The sequence below is a fragment of the Heptranchias perlo genome, chromosome 45, assembly GCF_035084215.1.
Source record: "Heptranchias perlo isolate sHepPer1 chromosome 45, sHepPer1.hap1, whole genome shotgun sequence".
Lineage (NCBI taxonomy): Eukaryota > Metazoa > Chordata > Chondrichthyes > Hexanchiformes > Hexanchidae > Heptranchias > Heptranchias perlo.
The window spans coordinates 134,377-150,731 of record NC_090369.1 but is presented as its reverse complement, the minus strand read 5'-3'; the positions used below and the strand labels follow the sequence as shown (position 1 = coordinate 150,731).

General features: G+C 54.1%; 1 protein-coding gene across 1 annotated transcript in view; it reads right to left on the bottom strand.

The window, feature by feature from the left end:
- Nucleotides 1–1,583: 1,583 nt before the first annotated feature.
- The window catches only part of LOC137306767 (plexin-B1-like), a 104,900-nt gene continuing 90,128 nt past the window's right edge, over nucleotides 1,584–16,355 (bottom strand). Inside the window, exons 30-36 of the mRNA XM_067976132.1 lie at nucleotides 16,183–16,349; nucleotides 12,643–12,803; nucleotides 10,912–11,059; nucleotides 8,448–8,512; nucleotides 6,200–6,275; nucleotides 3,864–3,938; nucleotides 1,584–3,348 (exon numbers count right to left, since the gene is read on the bottom strand). Of these exons, the coding sequence (XP_067832233.1) occupies nucleotides 3,244–3,348; nucleotides 3,864–3,938; nucleotides 6,200–6,275; nucleotides 8,448–8,512; nucleotides 10,912–11,059; nucleotides 12,643–12,803; nucleotides 16,183–16,349 (797 nt within the window). The 3' untranslated portion in view covers nucleotides 1,584–3,243. The remainder of the gene's footprint in view (nucleotides 3,349–3,863; nucleotides 3,939–6,199; nucleotides 6,276–8,447; nucleotides 8,513–10,911; nucleotides 11,060–12,642; nucleotides 12,804–16,182; nucleotides 16,350–16,355) is intronic.

Genomic DNA, 16,355 nt, shown 5'->3' with positions numbered 1-16,355 from the left:
TCCCAGGGGCAGGTACAGGGTTAGATACAGAGTAAAGCTCCCTCTACACTGTCCCATCAAACACTCCCAGGGCAGGGACAGGGTTAGATACAGAGTAAAGCTCCCTCTACACTGTCCCATCAAACACTCCCAGGGGCAGGTACAGGGTTAGATACAGAGTAAAGCTCCCTCTACACTGTCCCGTCAAACACTCCCAGGGCAGGTACAGGGTTAGATACAGAGTAAAGCTCCCTCTACACTGTCCCGTCAAACACTCCCAGGGCAGGTACAGGGTTAGATACAGAGTAAAGCTCCCTCTACACTGTCCCATCAAACACTCCCAGGGCAGGTACAGGGTTAGATACAGAGTGACGCTCCCTCTACACTGTCCCATCAAACACTCCCAGGGCAGGTACAGGGTTAGATACAGAGTAGAGCTCCCTCTACACTGTCCCATCAAACACTCCCAGGGCAGGTACAGGGTTAGATACAGAGTAAAGCTCCCTCTACACTGTCCCGTCAAACACTCCCAGGGCAGGTACAGGGTTAGATACAGAGTAAAGCTCCCTCTACACTGTCCCGTCAAACACTCCCAGGGCAGGTACAGGGTTAGATACAGAGTAAAGCTCCCTCTACACTGTCCCATCAAACACTCCCAGGGCAGGTACAGGGTTAGATACAGAGTAAAGCTCCCTCTACACTGTCCCATCAAACACTCCCAGGGCAGGTACAGGGTTAGATACAGAGTAAAGCTCCCTCTACACTGTCCCATCAAACACTCCCAGGGCAGGTACAGGGTTAGATACAGAGTAAAGCTCCCTCTACACTGTCCCCATCATCAGCACACATTCCCTACCACACCAGCTATCTTGTGACATCCCTGAGAACACCTTTATAACGCTGATTCAGGGGCACTGTGGGTTCAGGCCCACTGGGAAATCACAGCATGATACAGCACAGGAGGAGTCCATTCAGCCCATCGTGCCCGTGCCGTCTCTTTGAAAGAGTTATCCAATCAGTCCCACTCCCCCCTGCTCTTTCCCCTTCAAGTATTTCACCAATTCCCTTTTGAAAGTTATTATTGAATCTGCTTCCCCCGCCCTTTCAGGCAGTGAATTACTCGCTGCGTAAAAAACATTCTCTTCATCTCCCCCTCTGGTTCTTTTGCCAATTATCTTAAATCTGTGTCCTCTGGTTACTGACCTTCCTGCCACTGGAAACAGTTTCTCCTTATTTACTCTTCCTGATTTTGAACACCTCGATTAAATCTCCCCTTAACCTTCTCTGCTCCGAGGGGAACAATCCCAGCTTCTCCAGTCTCTCCACATCACTGAAGTCCCTCATCCCTGGGACCGTTCTAGTAAATCTCCTCTGCACCCTCTCCAAGGCCTTGACATCCTTCCTAAAAATAATTAATGTCGGACCCTCGCAGCCAGCAGGGAGAGAGAGAGGAGAAAGCAACTTTAAATTCGAGTTACCAGATTGAAAATAAGTGTCAAAAAATGAATGAAGTCATGTGTAAGATACCAGAGGGTGTACCCTGGATATTTTAATCAGTTTGAGCCCTCCCCATCGACGAATGGCTCCAGACTAATGATGCTCTATAATTTCTATATCATTTTTAATTTTTAAAAAAAGTGTACATCCTGTTGTAAACAAATCAGCATGGCATAAAGCAGTACATTGGATGATTTCTCTATTAAGGCATCAGTGAATTAATTCCAGACCCTTCTCCCGGCTGCCGACCTGTTCTAAAGTGTCTCTGGGAAGTCTCCGTTTGTTTAGCCTGCTGGATGGGAGGCTGGTGGTTACCCCGATTTCCCTATTCGCTTCCCTCTCCTCTTCGCTGGGAGTACAAGTCCTCCTCAGACACCTGTCACGAGTGAGCGTCAGCAGGATATTGAACGGGTAGAGCAAGGGGCCAGGGAAGGGAGTGCAGCTCCTCTCTTTCTTTCTCCAGAGAGAGAGAGACCATCTCAACAATGTGCATCAGCTCTGACCAGTAGGTCCAAAACTCTGCTGTCCCTTATCCTAACTTGCGCCAAGTCCCATTCACCCCATCACCCTCTGTCCTCGCTCATCTATGTTGGCTCCGGGTCCAGCTACGTCTCGATTTTAAAATTCTCCATCTCCGTGTTCAAATCCCTCCATGGCCTCCCCCCCCCAATCTCTGTAACCTCCTCCAGCCCTCCGCGATCTCTGCGCTCCTCCAATTCCGGCCTCTTGTCCATCCCCTGATGTCCGTCGCTCCACCATTGGCGGCCGTGCCTTCAGCCGCCTCGGCCCTAAGCTCTGGAATTCCCTCCCTAAACCTCTCCTCCTATAAGACGCTGCTTAAAACCTCCCTATTTGACCTGTCCTAATATCTCTTTATGTGATTCGATTTCAGACTTTTTTCTGATTTACACTCCTGGTAAGCGCCTTGGGACGTTTTTACTATGTTAAAGGCGTTATATGAATGCATGTTGTTGCTTTATTTGCATTTCGTAAAGCAGCAATCTCACTCTGAGGGAGGTTCCCAATTTAGTGCAGGGTTAAGGTCGGGGGGGGCGGGGGTGGATTTTTGTGCTACGAGACAGCGTGCGCTCGAAATCAGATCAAAACCGCCCCTCCCATCACCCCCAGAATAATCACAAGGCAGCAAAGAGAGAGAGAGGGAGACGTGTCAAGCAGCCGATCCGGACTGGATTTACTCCCGGGTCAGTCACTGGCTCGTCCCCTCACAACCTCGTCTCTTTGACTCGAACGGACGCAGCAGCCCCAACGAGGGTTTGGCAAACGGATCTGCGACTCGCAGTTCTTTCTGTTTGCGTAATATAAACCTCCCCCCATACAGCATTTTCTTTTGTTGAAAAAACGTACATACAAAACTCCCCGTCTGCGTCAAAAAAAAATAACGTCAGTTAACCACAGAGCGTCTGCGCGGGGAAAGGGTCAGTGCCGTGTACAAAACAACGCAACTGTTAGTACATAAATAAGAATTTGAAAAAACACAATCTTTACCTCTTCAATATGAAAAAAGATATCAACAGCTTCAAGAAATGTCTCACATTATCACGAGGTCCTGGTACAAATGGAGAAATTATTTTCTCCCGTTTGGAAATAAAAAGTCTCTCAGTGGTTTTTGTGCAGTTTTTAGCTTTTAAATATATGGAATATTCTTCAAAGGGAGGGGGAAAGGCTGTAAAATGCTGGTCACGGAGGGGGGGGGTCAATATCCCCTCCGAGCCCTCCCCCGCTCCATCTCCTGATCCACCCCCGCCGTTACAAATCTGTCACTTTGTTCTCAACGGAGGCCGCAATCTGTTGGAGCCGATAAGCCAGTTGCATCTTCTGTCCCATTGCATCTTCTTCCAGAGCGTTCATTATCTGAGGGGGAGGGTGGGAGAAGCATACAGGTTAACAAAATGATCGATGACGTGAGGGGTGATTTCACCCTTCCCCCTCCTCCTCCTCCTCCCACTAGCACAGCAAGATCCCAGCCGGGTCAGCGGTAAAAGGAGGTGCAATTAAAAACTGGCCCCAGTGCCGACACCCTGGGAGAGGGAGAAGTCATTGCGGGTTTATTGCTCCCCCACCCCGGTCACTAACCAGGGACACCTCCCATGCCTTCCCAACTCGTCCTGCCGCCTTCAAAGATTTGTGTACGTGCACCCCCAGGTCTCCCTGTTCCTGCACCCCCTTTTGTAACTGTTTAGTTTATATTGCCTCCCCTCATTCTTCCCAGCAAGACGATTCGCACCACATATCTCGTTAAATTATATCTGCCGTGTGTCTGCCAGTTTCACGTGATTTGTTCCTGTTTGTGGTTTCACTGGAGCCGCCCCCACCCGCCCTCTCCGTTACCCGGTAACCCTGGTTATGCTGGTGCAGTGTCCACTAACCTGGTCATAGTACTTCATTAGATATTTGTAGAGCTCGTGCAAAGCAACGGTGCTGTTCAGCTCAGACATGCAGTTCTGTGAAGAGAAATAATACACAAAAGAGTTTAACATTTAACCTTGATTTATATCATAAGCTCCTCCGGTGGCTCGCTCCACTAACTGTCCTGCCTGGCGTGATACCGAGCCACAAAAAACAGGAAGATCGCAGGGTCCATCCCCAGTCTGTGCTGTTTGGTGGGGGGAAAAGGGGGGAAAGAAAATCAGCCAGAGTTCCAGGCTCTGAAGTTATGGTAAACTCTTCATAAATCTTCATAAACTCTTCATTAAAAAAAGTTGTTGGAGGTCAATTATCTCAGCCCCAGGGCATTGCTGCAGGAGTTCCTCAGGGCAGTGTCCTCGGCCCAACCATCTTCAGCTGCTTCATCAATGACCTTCCCTCCATCATAAGGTCAGAAATGGGGATGTTCGCTGATGATTGCACAGTGTTCAGTTCCATTCGCAACCCCTCAAATAATGAAGCAGTCCGAGCCCGCATGCAGCAAGAGCTGGACAACATCCTGGCTTGGGATGATAAGTGGCAAGTAACATTCGTGCCAGACATGTGCCAGGCAATGACCATCTCCAACAAGAGAGAGTCTAACCACCTCCCCTTGACATTCAACGGCATTACCATCGCTGAATCCCCCACCATCAACATCCTGGGGGTCACCATTGACCAGAAACTTAACTGGACCAGCCATATAAATACTGTGGCTACGAGAGCAGGTCAGAGGCTGGGTATTCTGCGGCGAGTGACTCACCTCCTGACTCCCCAAAGCCTTTCCACCATCTACAAGGCACAAGTCAGGAGTGTGATGGAATACTCTCCACTTGCCTGGATGAGTGCAGCTCCAACAATACTCAAGAAGCTCGACACCATCCAGGACAAAGCAGCCCGCTTGACTGGCACCCCATCCACCACCCTAAACATTCACTCCCTTCACCACTGGCGCACTGTGGCTGCAGTGTGTACCATCCACAGGATGCACTGCAGCAACTCGCCAAGGCTTCTTCGACAGCACCTCCCAAACCCGTGACCTCTACCACCTAGAAGGACAAGAGCAGCAGGCACATGGGAACAACACCACCTGCACGTTCCCCTCCAAGTCACACACCATCCCGACTTGGAAATATATCGGCCGTTCCTTCATCGTCGCTGGGTCAAAATCCTGGAACTCCCTCCCTAACAGCACTGTGGGAGAACCTTCACCACACGGACTGCAGCGGTTCAAGAAGGCGGCTCACCACCACCTTCTCAAGGGGCAATTAGGGATGGGCAATAAATGCCGGCCTCGCCAGCGATGCCCACATCCCATGAACGTATAAAAAAAAATCACTGGTTAGGCCCCGGCTGGGGTATCGTCCCAATTCTGGGCACCACATTTTAGGAAGGATGTCAAGGCTTTCGAGGGGGTGCAGAGGAGATTTACTAGAATGGTCCCAGGGATGAGGGACTTCAGTCACGTGGAGAGACTGGAGAAGCTGGGATTGTTCTCCTTAGAGCAGAGAAGGTTAAGGGGAGATTTAATCGAGGCGTTCAGAATCATGAGGGGTTTTGATGGAGTAAATAAGGAGAAACTGTTTCCAGTGGCAGGAGGGTCGGGAACCAGAGGTCACAGATTTAAGGAAATTGGCAAAAGAACCAGAGGGGGAGATGAGGAATTTTTTTTATTTATGCTGCGAGCACTGCCTGAAAGGGCGGGGGAAGCAGATTCAATAGTAACTTTCAAAAGGGAATTGGATAAATACTTGAAAGGGAAAAACTCACAGGGCTATGGGAAAAGAGCTGGGGGGAGTGGGACTAATTGGATAACTCAACGAGCCAGCACAGGCACGATGGGCCAAAGGGCCTCGTTCGGTGCTGTATCAGTCTATGATTCTATCCTGCGTGTCTGGACGGCAGCTCGGGACAGGATCGGGCTCTGTGATGCCGTCCATGGTTGAGACTCACGTGAAGAGTGGCCGCACAGACGAGGTGCCTGAGGGCAGCTAGCGCCCATGGAGCCTGTGTGTCAATAAGAGTCTGCCCCCATGGGATAGGAAGGGAGAGAAAGTCATTGACCTGGAGCCTGAAATTTACAACCAGTTACACTTGAGCTCTGACTGACCTCAGCATTCCAGCACCAACCACAATCCCCCTGAATTTGCCCATTTTAGAGTCGTGGTGTTGAAGGGACAAGACAGGTGAGCAGTCAAACGTCACAGCTGTACTCCAGACACCAGACCACCGCCCCCCCTGAGCAATGCCCAGGGAGGTCTGCCAGCACATATTAAAAACACGTTCGTTCAGTACTCACTAGGGAGAGTTCCGTCAGCGAGGAATTCATTTCCTGGTAGCTTGCCGACGGCATTTGTCGAATATCAGCATAATACCTGCAGTGAAAGAATACGGGTAAGCATTTCTATAGCGCCTTTCACGTCCACCTGAGAGGGGCAGACGGGGCCTCGGTTTAACGTCTCATCCGAAAGACGGCACCTCTGACAGTGCGGCGCTCCCTCAGTACTGCCCCTCTGACAGTGCAGCGCTCCCTCAGTACTGACCCTCCGACAGTGCAGCGCTCCCTCAGTACTGACCCTCCGACAGTGCGGCGCTCCCTCAGTACTGACCCTCCGACGGTGCGGCGCTCCCTCAGTACTGACCCTCCGACAGTGCGGCGCTCCCTCAGTACTGACCCTCCGACAGTGCGGCGCTCCCTCAGTACTGCCCCTCCGACGGTGCGGCGCTCCCTCAGTACTGACCCTCCGACAGTGCGGCGCTCCCTCAGTACTGCCCCTCCGACAGTGCGGCGCTCCCTCAGTACTGCCCCTCCGACGGTGCGGCGCTCCCTCAGTACTGACCCTCCGACAGTGCGGCGCTCCCTCAGTACTGCCCCTCCGACGGTGCAGCGCTCCCTCAGTACTGACCCTCCGACAGTGCAGTGCTCCCTCAGTACTGACCCTCCGACGGTGCAGCGCTCCCTCAGCACTGACCCTCCGACAGTGCGGCGCTCCCTCAGTACTGCCCCTCCGACGGTGCAGCGCTCCCTCAGCACTGACCCTCCGACATTGCGGCGCTCCCTCAGCACTGACCCTCCGACGGTGCAGCGCTCCCTCAGCACTGACCCTCCGACAGTGCGGCGCTCCCTCAGTACTGCCCCTCCGACGGTGCAGCGCTCCCTCAGCACTGACCCTCCGACAGTGCGGCGCTCCCTCAGTACTGCCCCTCCGACGGTGCGGCGCTCCCTCAGTACTGACCCTCCGACAGTGCGGCGCTCCCTCAGTACTGACCCTCCGACAGTGCGGCGCTCCCTCAGTACTGACCCTCCGACAGTGCAGCGCTCCCTCAGTACTGACCCTCCGACAGTGCGGCGCTCCCTCAGTACCGACCCTCCGACAGTGCGGCGCTCCCTCAGTACTGCCCCTCCGACAGTGCGGCGCTCCCTCAGTACTGACCCTCCGACAGTGCAGCGCTCCCTCAGTACTGACCCTCCGACAGTGCGGCGCTCCCTCAGTACTGACCCTCCGACAGTGCAGCGCTCCCTCAGTACTGCACTGGGAGTGTCAGCCTGGACTATGGGGCTCGAATCTCTAGAGTGGGGGCTCGAACCCACGACCTTCTGACTCGGAGTGGAGAGTGAGACTAATCGAGCCATGACTGACCCCGTGATCTTTCTCACTTCTAACCTCCAACTCCGTCTCTCCGTCAGTCTTTCCTCACTCTCTATTATCTCAATACTATAACGCTCTGTGCTCTAGTGAACCTCCTTCTCTTCCTCCAAAGCTCCAAATACCTCAACCTAGAATTCTTCCTCCTCCCTGCATCCTAAATATGTTCAAATCAAGACTCATCGCACTGTCTCCTACTCTTAATTCATTCCTCCCCAGGATCTCAATAACGTCAAACCTTTCACTCCCACAGTATCTTCTTCCTCCTACAATCTACAGGTTATTTAAAACCTAAGTTTAGCCTCAACTAAACCAATGCTTCCTGATTTACCTCATCTCTCCTACTCTTATCAAACTTGTAGTGTCCCCGCACTGTGGGGCCTTGGCCCTTCCCCTGGTGCCCTGCGCCGTGGGGCCTCGGCCCTTCCCCTGGTGCCCTGCGCCGTGGGGCCTCGGCCCTTCCCCTGGTGCCCTGCGCCGTGGGGCCTCGGCCCTTCCCCTGGTGCCCTGCGCCGTGGGGCCTCGGCCCTTCCCCTGGTGCCCTGCGCCGTGGGGCCTCGGCCCTTCCCCTGGTGTCCTGCGCCGTGGGGCCTCGGCCCTTCCCCTGGTGCCCTGCGCCGTCGGGCCTCGGCCCTTCCCCTGGTGCCCTGCGCCGTGGGGCCTTGGCCCTTCCCCTGGTGCCCTGCGCCGTGGGGCCTTGGCCCTTCCCCTTGGTGCCCTGCATTATTGCCCTAGACCCTTCACCTGGGTTACTATAATGAAAGTCCCATTGTCCAGTGCAGTGTTTATTCTACTTGTATCCAGTATATATTTCCAGTCCCTCCCTCTCTAAGAGCTGGCACAATCACGATGGGCTGAATGGCCTCCTGTGCTGCACGATTCTATGATTCTGATACTTACCTCTCCACCATTTGTCTGTACCGGGGGATCTCCCTCGCATAGAGCAGCTTATTAATTGGTGAATCCTAAAGAGATACATGAGGAAAGTGATCAGATAGGACAGGGCACAGAATCCCAATGGACCAAACCCCTTCCCATTCACTCCCATTGTACACAATCCCAATGGACCAAACCCCTTCCCATTCACTCCCATTGTACACAATCCCAATGGACCAAACCCCTTCCCATTCACTCCCATTGTACACAATCCCAATGGACCAAACCCCTTCCCATTCACTCCCATTGTACACAATCCCAATGGACCAAACCCCTTCCCATTCACTCCCATTGTACACAATCCCAATGGACCAAACCCCTTCCCATTCACTCCCATTGTACACAATCCCAATGGACCAAACCCCTTCCCATTCACTCCCATTGTACACAATCCCAATGGACCCAAACCCCTTCCCGTTCACTCTCATTGTACAGAATCCCAATGGACCAAACCCCTTCCCATTCGCTCCCATTGTACACAATCCCAATGGACCAAACCCCTTCCCATTCGCTCCCATTGTACACAATCCCAATGGACCAAACCCCTTCCCATTCACTCTCATTGTACAGAATCCCAATGGACCAAACCCCTTCCCATTCACTCTCATTGTACAGAATCCCAATGGACCCAAACCCCTTCCCATTCGCTCCCATTGTACACAATCCCAATGGACCAAACCCCTTCCCATTCACTCTCATTGTACACAATCCCAATGGACCAAACCCCTTCCCATTCACTCTCATTGTACACAATCCCAATGGACCAAACCCCTTCCTATTCAATCCCATTGTGCAGAATCCCAATGGACCAAACCCCTTCCCATTCGCTCCCATTGTACACAATCCCAATGGACCCAAACCCCTTCCCATTCGCTCCCATTGTACACAATCCCAATGGACCCAAACCCCTTCCCATTCACTCCCACTGTACACAATCCCAATGGACCAAACCCCTTCCCATTCATTACATTTCAGTTGGAGAACAGCCTTCTTTCTCCTATCACCTCCCCCCCCCCCGCCACCCCCAATTTCCCCTCATATCTCTTGAAGGCACTGACTCTTGCTAGGGTACGGTTTTGATGAGTGCTGACCATCCTCCAGTACCACACCCAAGTGAGTATTTTTCACATGAGCCAAAGACCGTGACTGTTAGCAGAGTCCAATCCCATCCTCACCAAATGCCCACACGCTTTCGGGCAGGAGTAACTGGACAGTGATAAGGAGCAGGAACCCTCTCTGGTTTATTCCCATCCCTACCTCAGGTGCACTTAGGCCAATTGTAGCCTCCATACCCCTGTCCCGCACAGATGTTGGGACTTGGGATCTTCCTAGCCGGTGTGGCTCTGGCACAGATTGATAAACTCACAGAGCCACCAAAAGACTGTCTTAGATTATAATGTAGCACTGAGTCCCGGTGTCCCGGGTAAGATGGCCCTTGAGTCTGCTCCGCCATTCAATCAGATCATGGCTGATCTTCGACCTCAACTCCACTTTCCCTCCCGATTCTCATATCCCTTGATTCCCCGAGAGTCCAAAAATCTATCAATCTCAGCCTTGAATATACTCAATGACTCAGCATCCACAGCCCTCTGGGGTAGAGAATTCCAAAGACTCACAACCCTCTGAGTGAAGAAATTCCTCCTCACCTCAGTCTTGAATGGCCGACCCCTTATCCTGCGACTATGCCCCCTAGTTCTAGACTCTCCAGCCATGGGGGAAACAATCTCTCAGCATCTACCCTGTCAAGCCCCCTCATAATCTTATATGTTTCAATGAGATCACCTCTCATTCTTCTAAACTCCAGAGAGTATAGGCCCATTCTACTCAATCTCTCTTCATAGGACAACCCTCTCATCCCAGGAATCAATCGAGTGAACCTTAGATTAAGAGGAGTGATTGCATAAACTAGGAATATAGAAGGTCAAGGGGTGATCTGATTGAGGTTTTTAGGATTTTGAAAGGAATTATAGGGTAGATAGAGGGAATTTTTTCCGCTGGTGGGGGGAGTCTAGAACGAGGGGACATAACCTTAAAATCAGAGCCAAGCCATTCAGGAGAGAAGTCAGGAAACACTTCTTCATGCAAAGGGTGGTAGACGTGTGGAAGTCTCTCCCACAAAGAGCAGTAGACGCCAGCTCGATTAATAATTTTAAATCGGAGATCGATAGTTTTTTTTCCAGCAAAGGGTATTAAGGGATATGGAGCCAAGGCGGGTGTATGGAGTTAGGATTCAGATCAGCCATGATCTCAATGAATGGCAGAACAGGCTCGAGGGGCTGAATGGCCTCCTCCTGCTCATGTGATCCCACCCAGTTAATAACTGTCCAGTCTCCTATTGGGCCCTGTTAATGGTTAAGGTGGAGTCTTCCTCTGCTGTTGGAGGCCCCCACCCCTGGGGCCCTGAGCCCAATGTAAAGATGCCACTCACCCGTCCCACTTTGTGCTCCGCCGTAGTGCAGGAATCCATGAAGGTCTGGCCGATGACGGAAAGTGCGGCGTCTACATTATCCGATAACTGGATGTCAAAGATAAACTGTGGGTTCTTGAGGATGTTCAACCAGAAACGCAGCGGTAAACTGGGAACCAGAAGCAGGAAAACCATTAAACTGGGAATTGGGACACTGGGAGAACCGTTAAACTGGGAATGGGGACACTGGGAGAACCGTTAAACTGGGAATGGGGACACTGGGAGAACCATTAAACTGGGAATGGGGACACTGGGAGAACCATTAAACTGGGAATGGGGACACTGGGAGAACCATTAAACTGGGAATGGGGACACTGGGAGAACCATTAAACTGGGAATGGGGACACTGGGAGAACCATTAAACTGGGAATGGGGACACTGGGAGAACCATTAAACTGGGAATGGGGACACTGGGAGAACCATTAAACTGGGAATGAGGACACTGGGAGAACCATTAAACTGGGAATGAGGACACTGGAAGAACCGTTAAACTGGGAATGGGGACACTGGGAGAACCGTTAAACTGGGAATGGGGACACTGGGAGAACCGTTAAACTGGGAATGGGGACACTGGGAGAACCGTTAAACTGGGAATGGGGACACTGGGAGAACCGTTAAACTGGGAATGGGGACACTGGGAGAACCGTTAAACTGGGAATGGGGACACTGGGAGAACCGTTAAACTGGGAATGGGGACACTGGGAGAACCGTTAACCTGGGAATGGGGACACTGGGAGAACCGTTAACCTGGGAATGGGGACACTGGGAGAACCATTAAACTGGGAATGGGGACACTGGGAGAACCATTAAACTGGGAATGGGGACACTGGGAGAACCATTAAAGTGGGAATGGGGACACTGGGAGAACCATTAAACTGGGAATGGACACACGGGGAACGAAATTAGTTAAGGGACAGAAAGCAGAGAGTCGTGGTGAACGGTTGTTTTTCAGACTGGAGGGAAGTATACAGTGGTGTTCCCCAGGGGTCAGTATTAGGACCACTGCTCTTTTTGATATATATTAATGACCTAGACTTGGGTAAAGAGGGCATAATTTCAAAGTTTGTCAAATGACACAAAACTCAGAAATGTGGTAAACAGTGAGGAGGATAGGAACAGACTTCAGGAGGACACAGAGTGGTGAAATGGGCAGACACATGGCGGATGAAATTTAACGCAGAGAAGTGTGAAGTGATACATTTTGCTCGGAAGAATGAGGAGAGGCAACGCAAACTAAAGGGTACAATTTTAACGGGGGTGCAGGGACAGAGAGACCTGGGGGTGCACATACACAAATCTTTGAAGGTGGCAGGACAAGCTGGGATTGTTCTCCTTAAAGAGAAGGTTAAGCAGAGATTTAATAGAGGTATTCAAAATTAGGAGGGGTTTCGGTAAGAGGAGATGCCGGAGGAACTGTTCCCACTGGCAGGAAGTTTGGAAACTAGAGGACGCAGATTTAAGGTAATCAGCAAAAGAACGAGATGAGGAGAATGTTTTTTTACGCAGCGAGTTGTTCTGATCTGGAATTCACTGCCTGAAAGGGCAGTGGAAGCAGATTCAATAATAAATTTCAGAAGGGAATTAGATAAATACTGGAAGGGGAAAAAATTTGCGGAATGGCCCATTCTATTTGGCTGAGTGAGTTACGGTTTTTGTCCTCGAGCCCCCGCCGAGCCGTTCTGCACCGGGTACCTGTTTGTTTTCCAGATGTGGATGATCTCGGGATCGACGATCCCGTGTTTTGCCGCCAGATCGTCCAGGAAATCGAAGAAATATTTGACTGCCAGCGGAACGGGTCGGCTGGTGCTGAGAATGATCTGGAAGACATCGTCGACGAATTTCTGGTGTATCCCCTACGGGAGACCGAAGGGAAGAGAGTACGTTTATTAACAACAGCAACTCCCGTTTCTCCAGCGCCTTTAATGTAGTGAAACGTCCTGAGGCCCTTCACAGGAGCGTAAATCAGACACCGAGCCACATAAGGAGATATTAGGACAGGTGACCAAAAGCTTGGTCAAAGAGGTAAAAGAAAAGAAAGACCTCAGGACGTCCCAAAGCGCTTTACAGACGATTAAGTACTTTTTTGAAGTGTGGTCACTGTTGTAATGTAGGAAACGTGACAGCCAACTTGCGCACAGCAAGATCCCACAAACAGCAATGGGATAATGAGCAGATCGTCTGTTTTAGTGATGTTGTTTGAGGGACAAATATTGGCCAGGACACCGGGGAGAACTCTCTTTGAAATAGTGCTGTGGGATCTTTTACATCCACCTGAGAAGGCAGACGGGGCTTTGCTTTAACGTCTCGTCCGACAGTGCGGCGCTCCCTCAGTACTGACCCTCCGACAGTGCAGCGCTCCCTCAGTACTGACCCTCCGACAGTGCGGCGCTCCCTCAGTACTGACCCTCCGACAGTGCAGCGCTCCCTCAGTACTGACCCTCTGACAGTGCGGCGCTCCCTCAGTACTGACCCTCCGACAGTGCGGCGCTCCCTCAGTACTGACCCTCCGACAGTGCGGCGCTCCCTCAGTACTGACCCTCCGACAGTGCGGCGCTCCCTCAGTACCGACTCTCCGACAGTGCAGCGCTCCCTCAGTACCGACTCTCCGACAGTGCGGCGCTCCCTCAGTACCGACCCTCCGACAGTGCAGCGCTCCCTCAGTACTGACCCTCCGACAGTGCGGCGCTCCCTCAGTACTGACCCTCCGACAGTGCGGCGCTCCCTCAGTACTGACCCTCCGACAGTGCAGCGCTCCCTCAGTACTGACCCTCTGACAGTGCGGCGCTCCCTCAGTACCGACCCTCCGACAGTGCAGCGCTCCCTCAGTACCGACTCTCCGACAGTGCGGCGCTCCCTCAGTACCGACCCTCCGACAGTGCAGCGCTCCCTCAGTACCGACCCTCCGACAGTGCAGCGCTCCCTCAGTACCGACCCTCCGACAGTGCGGCGCTCCCTCAGTACCGACTCTCCGACAGTGCGGCGCTCCCTCAGTACTGACCCTCCGACAGTGCGGCGCTCCCTCAGTACTGACCCTCCGACAGTGCGGCGCTCCCTCAGTACCGACTCTCCGACAGTGCAGCGCTCCCTCAGTACCGACCCTCCGACAGTGCGGCGCTCCCTCAGTACTGACCCTCCGACAGTGCGGCGCTCCCTCAGTACCGACTCTCCGACAGTGCAGCGCTCCCTCAGTACCGACCCTCCGACAGTGCGGCGCTCCCTCAGTACTGACCCTCCGACAGTGCGGCGCTCCCTCAGTACTGACCCTCCGACAGTGCAGCGCTCCCTCAGTACTGACCCTCCGACAGTGCGGCGCTCCCTCAGTACCGACTCTCCGACAGTGCGGCGCTCCCTCAGTACTGACCCTCCGACAGTGCGGCGCTCCCTCAGTACTGACCCTCCGACAGTGCGGCGCTCCCTCAGTACTGACCCTCCGACAGTGCGGCGCTCCCTCAGTACTGACCCTCCGACAGTGCAGCGCTCCCTCAGTACTGACCCTCCGACAGTGCGGCGCTCCCTCAGTACCGACTCTCCGACAGTGCAGCGCTCCCTCAGTACCGACCCTCCGACAGTGCGGCGCTCCCTCAGTACCGACCCTCCGACAGTGCGGCGCTCCCTCAGTACTGGCCCTCCGACAGTGCGGCCCTCCCTCAGCACTGACCCTCCGACAGTGCGGCGCTCCCTCAGTACCGACCCTCCGACAGTGCGGCGCTCCCTCAGTACCGACCCTCCGACAGTGCGGCGCTCCCTCAGTACTGACCCTCCGACAGTGCGGCGCTCCCTCAGCACTGACCCTCCGACAGTGCGGCGCTCCCTCAGTACCGACCCTCCGACAGTGCGGCGCTCCCTCAGTACTGACCCTCCGACAGTGCGGCGCTCCCTCAGCACTGACCCTCCGACAGTGCGGCGCTCCCTCAGTACTGACCCTCCGACAGTGCGGCGCTCCCTCAGTACGGACCCTCCGACAGTGCGGCGCTCCCTCAGTACCGACCCTCCAACAGCGCGGCGCTCCCTCAGTACTGACCCTCCGACAGTGCGGCGCTCCCTCAGTACTGACCCTCCGACAGTGCGGGGCTCCCTCAGTACTGACCCTCCGACAGTGCGGCGCTCCCTCAGTACCGACCCTCCGACAGTGCGGCGCTCCCTCAGTACTGACCCTCCGACAGTGCGGCGCTCCCTCAGTACCGACCCTCCGACAGTGCGGCGCTCCCTCAGTACCGACCCTCCGACAGTGCGGCGCTCCCTCAGTACTGACCCTCCGACAGTGCGGCGCTCCCTCAGTACCGACCCTCCGACAGTGCGGCGCTCCCTCAGTACTGACCCTCCGACAGTGCGGCGCTCCCTCAGTACTGACCCTCCGACAGTGCGGCGCTCCCTCAGCACTGACCCTCCGACAGTGCGGCGCTCCCTCAGTACCGACCCTCCGACAGTGCGGCGCTCCCTCAGTACTGACCCTCCGACAGTGCGGCGCTCCCTCAGTACCGACTCTCCGACAGTGCAGCGCTCCCTCAGTACCGACCCTCCGACAGTGCGGCGCTCCCTCAGTACCGACCCTCCGACAGTGCGGCGCTCCCTCAGTACCGACCCTCCGACAGTGCGGCGCTCCCTCAGTACCGACCCTCCGACAGTGCGACACTCCCTCAGTACTGACCCTCCGACAGTGCGGCGCTCCCTCAGTACTGACCCTCCGACAGTGCGGCGCTCCCTCAGTACTGACCCTCCGACAGTGCAGCGCTCCCTCAGTACCGACCCTCCGACAGTGCAGCGCTCCCTCAGTACCGACCCTCCGACAGTGCGACACTCCCTCAGTACTGACCCTCCGACAGTGCGGCGCTCCCTCAGTACTGACCCTCCGACAGTGCAGCGCTCCCTCAGTACCGACCCTCCGACAGTGCGACGCTCCCTCAGTACTGACCCTCCGACAGTGCGGCGCTCCCTCAGTACCGACCCTCCGACAGTGCGGCGCTCCCTCAGTACTGACCCTCCGACAGTGCGGCGCTCCCTCAGTACCGACCCTCCGACAGTGCGGCGCTCCCTCAGTACTGCACTGGGGAGTTTCAGCCTGGATTATGGGCTCGGTTTTCTGGAGGGGGACTAGAACCAACAACCTTCTGACTCAGAGGCCTCTTCCTGTTCCAAATGTAACAGGTTCGAGGGGCTGAATGGCCTCCTCCTGTTCCTGTGTAACAGGCTCGAGGGGCTGAATGGCCTCCTCCTGTTCCTCTGCGCACCAACCTTCATGGAGAGCAGCCTGGTCAGGTAGATCTCGGGGATGGCTTTTGCTTGCTCCCGCTCCCGCAGGCTACTGCGTCTCTGCTTCGGAATCTCTGGCTCCTCCGTGGGTTTGACCAAGTGCCAGTATTTGATGGCCCCCTCCTCAATGTCCTCCAGCATGGGAGTCTCTGTGG